Below are 12,766 nucleotides of genomic sequence, written 5' to 3' on the forward strand. Positions count from 1 at the left end.
ACTAGCGTCTCGCGCACATCAGCGTCAAGTCAACTCTATGGCGCTCACTGGACGCGAGACGACGGGGTTACTGGTACGAGAAAAATGTTACGTACCACGTAAAATACGTGAAGCGATTGAGATTGGGCAGCGCCCTAAGTTCAATCGAGATAGCAGCTAGGCTGTGCCGCCAGCATGGAAGCCTGTAATCCTTGGGCAGAATTCATAGTTATGACAGTCTAGTGGACACAGGTTATCACGTAGACATGACTATGAATCTTTTGTTGAATTTTTATTGATTTTAAAATAATTAGTAGAAAGAGCAAAAACTAATAGTTAGGTATATCACATTTTTAGTGTATTTCCATAAATTTGACATCAAAAGATAAACAACTTTATTTAATTTATGGCTACAATACTTTTCTATAATTTTGATTTAACTACTGTTTTAAAGGAAATTAATTTACGCAGATTAATTTAAATGAATTGGGATCAATTTATTTTAAAAAGTGTTTAGTATCAACATTTTCACTATCAACTGTATCTAAGCTCGTGGAATATCATCTGATATATCAGCAATAATATAAGCCACTGCAGTCCAGAACGCAGCACACAGATCTAACTCATCAGGATCCTCTACGTTCATCGTATCTCCTTCAGTATGATGAAACCAGAAGTACTTTTCATTAGCGTTGTGTAAACCAGCTCCAGGTACGCCAGTATTGGTTATAACCGTTATATCTGAGCCAGGACTATCGTCTTCAACCAGTTCTGAAGCTCCTATAGATTCGAAAAGTTTCAAGATTTCGCCTATGATGCATCTAGCTTTCTGACTACCAGCTACAGCCAAACCAAGTGGCGCAAATGTTCCCTCATCTGATTCCATAATAAAGTTTATATTATCACTCTCATTTCTATGTTTCTTTTCGTATGCGTAAGCACCGACGAGACCTAGTTCTTCCGCAGTCCAGAATATCGATCTTATCGTTCTTTTAGGTCTTAAGTTTAAGCGTTTTAGAATTACAGGTGCCGCCCAACTAATGAATAAGCCACCTCCATCATCCATAGCACCCTGACCAACATCCCAACTATCTATATGACCAGAAACAATTACTAATTTATCCGGAAGAACAGTGCCTTTAACATCTATCAATGTATTCCTTGATGTTTTAGTATCAAATGTGGATTGCATTTTGATATTCAACTTGACTTTAACATCACGATCGACTAATCTTCTTATCAAATCAGCATCTTCAAGAGTGATAGCTGCCGTTGGAATTTTGTTTACACCATCACCATAGACTTGTGATCCAGTGTGAGGAGTATTAATGGAAAACGGCGTTATCGATCTAATAAGTGACGCTACAGCACCTTTAGCAGCCGCTTTGGTTGCACTTTGACTTCTGTATACTACAGTCTCGCCATAAGTGGTAAACTCGGGATCGAATAGAACTATTTTACCAGCGACTTCATCATTTGTTGCATTCTCGAGCTCGTCAAAATCATTGAACACGATAACCTCGGCTGTGATTCCTTCTGGTGGTGTGCTCACACTTCGCCCCAACCCTAGGAGAGCTATGTTTTTCACTCGTGGTTCTAGCATTGTAATGTTTTCTTCTCCTCGAACCCAATGTGGTACCTGAAAGTATTAACCATATGTACATTACTTCACGCTTGCGAAAATATTGGATCTGTCATTTTAAAGCCATTATTGAATCCGATTGAAATTAACAGGTCTTCCATGTCACCTTTGCCTTTAATAGTATGTATTGTATAAACAGTTATACAATTAAAAGTAATTGCGAGTTGAATGAAAAAGTATAGAAACGGAAACAGATGTCATATATTTTAAAAAAAGTGACGAAGCCCCCTGGTGGTGAAGTGGTAGTGGTTAAAGGGAAACTTTAAAAAAATGTTTTATAACGTTGGATTAAAGGTAAAAAAACTCTTACAAATTTACACAAGAATCCCTCATAGAACTTAATTTTGTTCATAAAAACCGGCGAACCTTGAAAGCTGAGATATTATTGCAAATCATTAAGAAATTTTAATTTTTTTAGCAGTTTGATGAATATGCAATTGAAAACACATTTTTATTATACTACGTGGTGCCTGATGGTAAGCAGTCTCCGTAGCCTATGTACGTCTGCAACTCCAGAGGAGCCACATGCGCATTACCGACCCTAATTTAAAATTTTACCTCTACTTCTTCAGTGGTGATGTCATTTAAGTCTTCTTTTCTAGCCAAGTCTATCATGTAGTCGATGGACTTCTCCAAAACTTCTGAACCCGACGGTCGAGCGCCAAATGTGTCTACGAACTTTGCGAGTCTGTAATGATATATAAAGCATTTTTAGATACTTATAGAGACACCTAGAAACTATCATTTGAACCAGTCGCTTTTCAGTGAACAAAAACATCGCGAGGAAATCGGAGTACCTAATCCCAATAAAGCCTAGTTTGCCCTCTGGGTTGGAAGGTCAGATGGAAGACTCTTTCGTAAAAACTAGTATCTACGCCAATTCTTGGAATTAGTTGCCAAACCCCAGGCTACCATGAGCCGTGTCATAAAGGCAGGACAACGTGAGGAAGAAGATAATGACGCGATATAATTAGAAAATTAGGTATTTAGTCGTAATATTTAAAGTAAGACTAATGCCGTATATTAATAATCGTCTTTAAAAATAAAACCAACGTAACAAAAAAAAATATAATATATTATATACATTATAATCTCCATCGGGATTCCTAATGGTGCTTTCCAAGAGCAATTGACCGAATAAAAATACCCAAATCACTGTAGGTGGTACAGTCAGCATCAAAAGTAGCGGATCAAATAACGTTTCATAAGTATCTACCATTCTATAACAGCTTAACAAAAAGTGATGTCTTTAATATAGAACAACTAAGACTGTAAAAGATATACTTTTGAGTGCGAATTTTAGAAATTTATCTATATTTGGTAAAGTTATCCGAAATATCAGATACTTTTGGCGCGTTGTTTCATCCGCTACTTTTGATGCTGACTGTACCTATTTGTGCAGTTCCCTCAATCTCTTCATGATCACACAATGAGATCCTGACCAGAATAAAATAGAACGATTTGACTTATAAGCTTGTCAAATAAAACAAGAACTTTCCAGATTCGTTCAATCGTCTTTGCGTATTCAAAATCGTGTCAAACACATTTTAGAAAAAGGCTTCTGTGGACAAAATATCGTAACGCTCCGAGGACATAATATAAATCAACAAATTCTTATTTAAGTCTGAAACATTGAAACAATGTACTCGTATCCCGCCTTTTCAAAAATTATCATTTGATTATTTTCACTTTGCGATGTCTACAGGACATACGCGAACGAGTTAAGCATAAATAATAAAACGAGTATGATAAAAATCTGAGGAATTAAGTTTTCTAATATTGAACTTCGTCAAAGTGATGACACGCCCTAAATAGATCTTTAAAAAAATAAGATCTTAAAGTAAGTAGTTCAAACTTCAAAGACTATGGGTGCACTCAACTTCCCTTCCCTTCCCAACAAAAGCTCGTACAGACATCTGTTAAATTTTGTCACTATCTGAGCGTTTCATTTTTTTCCGCTTTTTCATGTAACAATATTTGCCACTTTTGTGTTATTTCTAGTCAGAATCGCTAGCCTTTTTCATCTCCATAGGAGAAAAAAATTGTTTCGAAATTTCCATACATTTTTCAAACTTTACTTTTTGTTACCGCCATACAAAATTTATGGGGAAATGGTAACACAATAGGAAAAAAATCGCTGGGACATTTTTTTATTCCATTAGCATCGAAAGAGATTGTGATTCTGAGTAGAAAAACACAAAATTTATGAAATAAAAAAAAACACATCACAAACAAAAATATCAAAATGAAAAACGATAGTCAACACTTAAACTTGACAGACTTTTATGAATAAAGCCAAAATTATTTTACTCACTCGTCATATGTCTTCCCTTTAAAGTCTCCATTGTTCACATAATCCAATATCTGGTCCCTAACGTCCTCATAGGAAGCAATTTCTTTTATCAATTCTTCACCCAACAATGATTGACAAACATTTTCTTTTGATAAAACCCTTGCTTGGCTTGTTGATATAATGCAAAGGGCTAGTAATAATACAAGACCCATAGCTGTACGTTTGTACTGAGATGCTGTGATAGGGTATCTGCTTTTGTAGTTTGGGTTATCGGCTTTAATCTAAAGTATTCTTGTCAAGTACAGAGTACGGGCGAGATCGAGATACTATTAATTAATGTCTGTCAAATCTAGAAACATTAAATTATAATACGTAGCATAATTCTAATAAGATTTATACAAACACATGCAAGTATCCCACAACCTTTTTTTTTAATACATGGAAAACCAACAGCACTATATATAGTCAGAACTTACAATAAAATTACAAAGCCAATTATATAAATATGATAAATTAATAGAATATTCTACCTGGAAGTAACAAAATGGAAAAAAATATTCCGTTTTTAATTTCAAACAATAGGGTTGTTTCCATCTACAAATCTTAGGGCAGAATTGTATCCCAATAAATTATTTTGTATTATAAGAACATGTTAAACGACTTTTACTGTAATGTCCATATTTTTGTAAATATTGAATTTACAATATCTTTTAGCATACGTCACGTGACCAAACTCGAAACGTCATTAAAGATTCTGATGACGTGACAACTCTCGGATTGACACTGTTGACAGTTAGGCTATAAACAACAAATGACAAATGTCAGTTGACAGTTCGTATCTTCTACGTGTGTATATAGTTATGTGTCAAACCGTAAACTGTGACGTCACACAATTTTCAAAGAGCGTTTTGGGCGCGAAAGAAATTAATTTAACATATTTAAAGCCGTTTTTAGTATAAAAGTTGAATTTTAGCGGAACTTTTAGTTAATATATAGAACGTAATACAAGCGTTTCGAAAAATTGGAAACAACCCTATTATGAAGTATTATTTTTATTTGTTTGCACAATTAAATTTTTGCCTATAATAAGTAAAACCCGAATTGAAAATTATACATATTACCTACCGAATTAGGAGTGGTAGGATGACCATGATTGTAGCGTATTGTTAATTAAATTTGTCGTCAACAAAAGTTAGGCCAAAGATGTGAAAATTGTTTCACTTACATACGATGGTGAACGATTAATTAACATTTTCTGAGTGTGTAGGATTAGTCCTGCTCACGTCTCATGAATCATCCTGTTTAGAAAACTGAAGTGTCGGAGTCCTCGGCCCGGACACGGATCGTTCTAGCGTGAGTCATCCATTATTCTGGTTTGTCCGAGAATTTGCCTCGCTTTTCAGTAGTTTCAATGATAATAAGAAAATCTTATCGTTGAACTATCAGGCTATCAGTCCCTGTCATCTTCGTTTGATCCGTGGATACTTAACGTTGAACGATAAACATCGTGTCATTCACGAAGACGCGTGGATTGCTCGTATTGCCATGTTATCAAAGGTTAGATTTGACAAATCTGCGCGTCATCGTGGATGACACGAACTATACCTACTTTAGAGATAGGGACCGAATAAATTGTTTTTTTTAAAGAAATTGTCTGGTGAATCTCGATTTACGTTTCGACACTATTCACTCCAGCCATCCCTATTTACCCTGGTTAAAGATACTTATAATCTACCATGAAATAAATATATACCGGGTGTTTCCTGTAACAGGAGCAATAAATTAAACTGCAGGCTGTACTCCTCAAACTGACCAACATTTGTTCAACAACTTTGAAAAATAACTTATGTTTTGATTTTTATTACACATTGAAGTTAATTCTAAGACGCAATGTATTGCGAATTTTGTTATGTTTAAAGCGTGACAAGCAACGTCAATCACTCCGATGTCAGCGTACATTGAAAATAATATTAAATTTGTATGAAAACGTTAAAATCTAAACATTTCATAATTTTTAATAGTTTTTATTCAGAAGTTATATCGTTTTAGGAGTACAATATATGGTTTAATTATTTGCTCGTGTTACAGGAAACACCTGGTATATATATATATATATACGTTTATTTATCATGTAAACATATAATTTTGACTCAAAATCCGTCTTCTCATCATCGCACCATACTCTCGTCACCAGTCAACATCAAATATCTTTTTTTTTAACCAACGGTTTTAAAAGTTCAAAGAGGTTCTATTTTACCAAACAAGTTATAGATACTTGGTCAAGCAAATCTCGTCAGTAGCAAAAGGCGGTTTGAAAAACTTGAACGACGGCCATCATGTTTACTTACATTCTGAATCGTTGCTATTTTGAGAGAAATTTCTGCTGTCACCACTAAATATACAATATACAATCACGCTCGTTGTTCGTAAATATTTGTAAAATTTGAGGTTATGATAATTTAGTACATGTTTTGGTTCGATGTACATTGCTGCTTTTCTTAGCGCAATACCAACGCAATACTACTTTTTGAGTGTTGCCTTACTTCACTTTGCTGTATATTGCTACTGACATACTTTGCTCGACAGGCTATAGGTACATTCTCTTGTAACAACAATAAAGAACTTTACCAATTTGTGAAACTGAATACGAGACCATAACCGATCAAATCAATATAAGTATATCAAGATATTGGAAATATATCTCTCGTATTGTCGAAGAATACGAAACCTTATGGTTTTTCATTTGCTGACAATACTCACTATTCTTAGGGCTTCCCTTTGAACGCTCCTGTGTTTCTAAGACCTAGTCAAGAATATAAATAATTCATTTGTACTACAAACAATAAAATTTAATTGCATTCATTTTTATTTCAATTTATAAATTGCCTTGATCCTTATTTCATTTCATTGATTCAATAGTTATTTTTTAACTTGTTTATTTGACATTTGTTTGTAAAATTTGACAAAAACATCGAAATTTGAAAAGCCCCTATAAAGCCTATTTGCTGTATAATTGCTTGAGTTTAAGCTTGCCTATACTTAACACAGTATTTAATGACATGATTTGAAATGGAATGATTCTAGATATAATTTTGAAGCTTTATAGATATAATTTGTTATGCCTAGTAGGGATTTTTTACTATCCTTACTAATTTTATACATATGTTAATGCGAAAGTACTGTCTGTCTGTTACCTCTCTTCACACTTAACCGTCGAACCGATTTAGATGAAATTCGGCATGAAGATAGTTTGAGCCCTAATTATAATTATTTAGGTTGTTTTTTTAAACCCTTTAGCTATATTTAGCGAGTCATGCAAGACATACTGAGGAAGTTTTATACATCAAAAGGTTTTATAAATATTTAAAAAATTGTGTAGCCGGACCATTTTACGAAAAATACGCTGCGTCAGCCATTTTATTACAAATTGACTGCGCAGTGCTGATTTTTAGTCCGTCCCCTTCACTGAACCACATTGATATGACATGCGGGTTAATGGATTTTTTGTTTTATTACCAGAGATAGCTTGTGAATACAATTATAGTACAATTTTTTTTATTACAAGTGAATATTTAATATTTTAATTTGGCATTTACTTGATATTGACAACTGTACCCCTAGTGTAACTGTGATCGACATCATAACGTGACGAACGCGTTTGCGTTAAGTGTCATTTTGTATAGGATTTTGAGTTTCAAAAACGTCCCGCTTGGCGCGCTCTTTCGAAATTCAATACAAAATGAGACTAAACGCAAACGCGTACGTCACGTTTGGAAATCGAATTTATTTACACTAGGGGTACTGGTTATATTTATAACTCAAGTATTTTACTGAATAGGTACAAACAATGCCATAGTCATAAGTTTCGTTCATTGAAACGTACAGCGATAAGTAATAGTACTTTTTGTATGAGAGAATACTCTTCATAAACTTTGTATGACGATAAAAAAGTGGAATTTTTGGACATTTTCTTGTATCAAGATAGAAACTGATACCCGTGATTCAGAGTGAAAATATTAACCATGTTTTTTTTTTAATTAAAAAAAAAAACACTTCAAATGCGTCCGGGTTGTCCTTGTTCATAACTATTCCAATTTTCTAATCGACAGTGTACAGTAGTTCTCGAGATTTTGAGGCGTTGAGAACTTTCCTTAAAATACCAAAACACAACACCAAGTTCAAATGTATGATATTTTATTAATAAGGACTTTGGAAAATTAGCTTAAGAAACTGTGATTTATATTAATTTATTAATAACGGAATAAACAAATGTAATAATATTTACTGAGCACTTTTAACGGTAATAAATTTGGGTCAAATCGCCGAAAACAGGCATGGTGCCCAGAAGGCTGGCCGTACTTGCCCACTGTATGGCGATACTTATTCGCTGTGCGAAATACCGGCCAGCCCTCCTTTATTATCCTTTTGAACGCCACGATACCTAAAAGCGTCGTAACTAGTCATGCCCACAGCGCCAAGGACAACTATAGGTGTTATGGCGGACGCTGTCAAAGTAACCTTCAAACTTTCAAGTAAGGTTTACATTAGCTCCCTTGCGCCCGGGATCTTGGCGTTTGAGTGATGTTTGAGTTTATGAGATAAAGCGTTCAGTATTAATACCTACACATCCAGTAAATACTTACTCTTCATACGTTTTCCCTTTAAATGGTCCCGTCCTAACATAGTCCACAATATCTTGTACCACTGAATCATACGATCCGATTTCCGCAGCAATGGCCGAGTTATCACACGATTTCAACTCCACATAACTTTTTTTCTTCCTAGCACTGTGCACTTGCGCGATAAGAAATAAAAGTACATATAAATAAACGTTAGATGTAAACATTTTATCGGTGCGTCTGGTGCGGTATTACGTTGCACTGTGAATGGGCGTTGTGTCATTGGCCATGACACAATAGTAATGACTCGAATGTTTAGGCTATTCGCATACTCGACTACAGGGGGCCGAGTTTTGAATTTCGAGCATTCGATTTCGTCACTCGAAAATCTGTGGAAAGAAGTTTGAAATACGAGAGGTAGAAATTGGAAATCTAATGGTAATGACCACTCGTTTTCATTTCTAAGAATTTAAATGCCTAGTAGTGGATTTTTTTTTATTTTATACCACGACGGTGGCAAACAAGCATACGGCCCGCCTGATGGTAAGCAGTCACCGTAGCCTATGGACGCCTGCAACACCAGAGGCATTACATGCGCGTTGCCGACTCTTTAAAAACCTGTACACTCTTTTTTTGAAGAGCCCCATACTGTAGCCCCTCGGGAAAACCTCGGCAGGAAGCTCATTCCGAACAGCCGAAGCGTTCGCGGGAGGAAATTCCTCTTAAACCGCACAGTACGCGACCATTTAGGTTTTAGGGTGTGAGGATGAACACCCTGCCGACGGCGAGCTGTGCGGTGATAGAAAGCGGCCGTTGGCATCATGTCAAACAATTCTTCAGAGCACAGCCCATTGTACAAGCGGTAGAACACACACAAGGAGGCAAAGTCTCTCCTTAGACTTAAAGGTTCAATACCGCTTGTGAGTTTGGGATCGTCGACGATTCGTACAGCGATATAGTGGATATAGTATTCAAGGGAGAACGCGAAATTAAGCGATCGGAATTCAAAAATCGGCCTTCTGATCTACAATGTATTAGATTGCCTGTCAAATATTAAAAATGCGACCAAAATCTTGACAAGACTTCACGCTTGACTTGCCTTTATAATTACTGTTTTGTCTCTTTGAATTATACAGTCAGCTGCAGAGAAAAGGACTGCATAGCAATTTGAATACGCCTCGTTGCTTACCTCTGTATTTAACAGTGATCTAACTATGGTGATTACGTGAATCAATGAGGATATAAACATAAATTATGACTGCCTTATGTCTTAATTAATAGTAATCAACCGCAAGGCAGCCTGTGGCGATCTTTTGGGTGTAACGACCCCACGGACCCGAGGACTCCCGAGAGTCGGTCAGGGTCTCCGTCTCCGGCGTGTCTTCGTCGGTTGGAGTGGACTCCAAGGGGACTCTCAAATCTGGCTTGCCTTCATTGGCCGTTCAGACTTCAGAGAGGAGCCGTTAGATCTATATGCTCCAGGGGTGGATGTGAAATATACATAAGACACGAGTTGGTACATTGGCTGTTAGCAGCCACTCTCAAGACCGCTGGACCCTGGTCGTCTTCACGATGGCAGTTTCAGGGGCCCATCTAGTGGGCGGCAAGTCACCGCCTGCCTCGATAACTAATGAAAACATTGTTATGGCAGGTGCCTGGATGACTGCAATACCCAGTCTCATTGTCCACACAAACTTCAATTCATAGACCGTTATACTGTTCACTTTTTCTACAATAGTCCCAATGCCTGCTGCGACCGGTTCATGGGTGTCGCTTGTTGCGCCTGAGAACGAGTTACAGTAGGCGTTCTACATGAAATTAAAGCTCTCTAAAAGGCTTATATTGGATCTATATCCCCACGCAATCCTATCAAAAGCCCGGGTTTTAAAGGCCCATGAAATCCAAGGAGCTACAAATAATAATAATTATTATTTTGTCTAAATTAAACAAGTGGTGACTTAGGTACAATCTTAATCCACCTGTCAGGCCAACTTAGAGTGGGATTATTTACAAAAGATAAATAGGGATCTACACAATTATTATTATATTCAATTCTGAGATCATATCATGAGATTTACCCTCTAAGGCCTTTGTAATAAATTATTTTGACTTGTTGAACTACTACAAAAACAAGATGGCCCATCATAAAAAATACGGACAAGTGCGAATCGGACTCACCCACCGAGGGTTCCGTACTTTTTAGTATTTGTTGTTATAGCGGCAACAGAAATACATCATCTGTGAAAACTTCAACTGTCAACAAGCTATCACGCTTCATGAGATACAATCCTGGTGACAGACGGACAAACAGACGGACGGACGGACAGCGGAGTCTTAGTAATACTCCAGCTCCTAAAGTTCCTAAAGATGATGTTTATAATATTTATATAATTTATATATATTACCTACACTATTGTTTACCCGCCAGTGCATGTCATACAAAATTATTTGTTTAAATGTGAACTTTAACATCTGTTAATAGAGTTGAATATTATAACTGCCATATATGGCTTCGCAAGGCTTAAAAATTACACGAACGTCACGAACCCGCCGCTAGATCGCAGTTTCCACACAATCGAATTACAATTCTATCTAATTATAATTATATCTAAAAATGGTGCATTTATGCAACTGACAAGATGTTTAACACTTTCTGTCATGTCAACAATTGTTTGTCTTAAATGTCATTTGAAGTGGCCAGTTAAGTATTAGATAAAAGAGTTTCTAGAATCCGTTCAATGAGGTCTCATTTAATTATCTCGTTAACAAAATGTTTCTACGGAGCAAATTTTCTATAAAAAAACGTCATAAAACCTATAATGTTTCATAATTAAATATTACTTACTTAAATACAATAATACATAATAAACTTAAAACTAGTAAATATACTAAAAGTACTAAAACATTAACAACAATACTATTTCAAAATAATTTTAACCACCAATTTAAATGAATATTTTATACACATAAAATATTCATTTAAATTGTAGAAACTTTTTATTAGTAGCCATTTCTTGAGCTTATTTTTATATAAAATAATAAATAAATAAAATTTTATTCATTCGTTAGCATACATGCTTTTTACAACATAATTTTTAAATTGATACAAAAAAAATTTACTCAAATTTTAAATAAAATTTATAAATAACAGAAAAAAAGTTGGTTGGCACCCTTTACAGACGGAACCCAACAAGTGTTTTCTCAGAAAATGGATGTTAATTTAATATAATGTTAACAATTTTTACGACGCTTAAACAAACAATCTCAAGGCAATTTTAATAAAACAAGACGTAATTAATTGTGAAAATGTTGAGAAAAAAGGGAACAAGGCTATTGAAAACGACAGTGTTGATTTGATGGACAGAAACAATAAGGAAACTGGTTAATTGGCAATTTATATAAGATTTTCGGGTTTTGTTTATATTTATTTAAGTTGAAGATTTTGTGTTTATTCTATTTATAATTAAGAGTTGGCTATACCGAATTCTACCTTCCCATACAAACGAAGTTTCTCATTTTAAAACTACATGTGGGATTGTAATGAAACTTTGCACATTAAAGTAGAATGACATGATCTACCTAGGGCTGAAATTGAAGAGATAGTTTATTATTCAAGTAGACATATTACAATGCGCTTATGAACGTCAAATAAAGCTACACCGGCTCTAACCCTACACCTCGAACCCGAGAAGATTTAAATCCCCCCTCAATTGGAGGAGGGTATCCCAATATGGACCGGCAAGAAACTCGGCGGGACACATCTTTTCAAATCATTACATCTTATAATTAACATGCATTAGAATGCATGAATTAGTTTATATTGCTTCAGCTCATTAACTTATTAAACAAACAACATAGAGCAAAACGCTCTATGCACGCTGTATTTTTAGGGTTCCATAGTCAACTAGGAACCCTTATAGTTTCGCCATGCCCGTCTGTCTGTCTGTCCGAGGCTTTGCTCTGTGATCGTTAGTGCTAGAAAGCTGTAATTTGGCATGGATATATAAATCAATAAAACCGACAAAGTTACACGTAAAGTGGGTGTTTTTTTTTTTTGCTTCAACCATACAGTGTAGGATATTGTTGGAAAGGTCTTTCAAAACTAATATGGGTCATCGCTCCTAAAGAAAAAAAAATGTGTATCTTTTGAACCATAGGTACAAAATCCTAGAAATAGAGTTTAAGAAAGACATTAAATGAAAACTATAACGGACATGATCAATCTAGCTGTTA

General features: G+C 35.5%; 1 protein-coding gene across 2 annotated transcripts; it reads right to left on the minus strand.

Annotated features, from left to right (window-relative positions):
• Positions 1 to 314: 314 nt before the first annotated feature.
• On the minus strand, positions 315 to 8,829 carry LOC133517317 (carboxypeptidase Q-like). 2 transcript variants are annotated; one of them, XM_061850577.1, is made up of 3 exons: positions 8,558 to 8,829; positions 2,180 to 2,309; positions 315 to 1,618 (listed from the first exon to the last, which is right to left on the minus strand). In XM_061850577.1, the coding sequence occupies exons 1-3, from the start codon at positions 8,758 to 8,760 to the stop codon at positions 524 to 526; spliced, it is 1,428 nt and encodes a 475-aa protein (XP_061706561.1). In that variant the 5' UTR covers positions 8,761 to 8,829; the 3' UTR covers positions 315 to 523. The 2 variants fall into 2 exon arrangements, with proteins under 2 accessions (XP_061706561.1, XP_061706562.1); XM_061850578.1 differs by lacking the exon at positions 8,558 to 8,829 and adding an exon at positions 3,936 to 4,230.
• Positions 8,830 to 12,766: the final 3,937 nt, after the last annotated feature.

Source organism: Cydia pomonella, chromosome 4 (assembly GCF_033807575.1).
Source record: "Cydia pomonella isolate Wapato2018A chromosome 4, ilCydPomo1, whole genome shotgun sequence".
Lineage (NCBI taxonomy): Eukaryota > Metazoa > Arthropoda > Insecta > Lepidoptera > Tortricidae > Cydia > Cydia pomonella.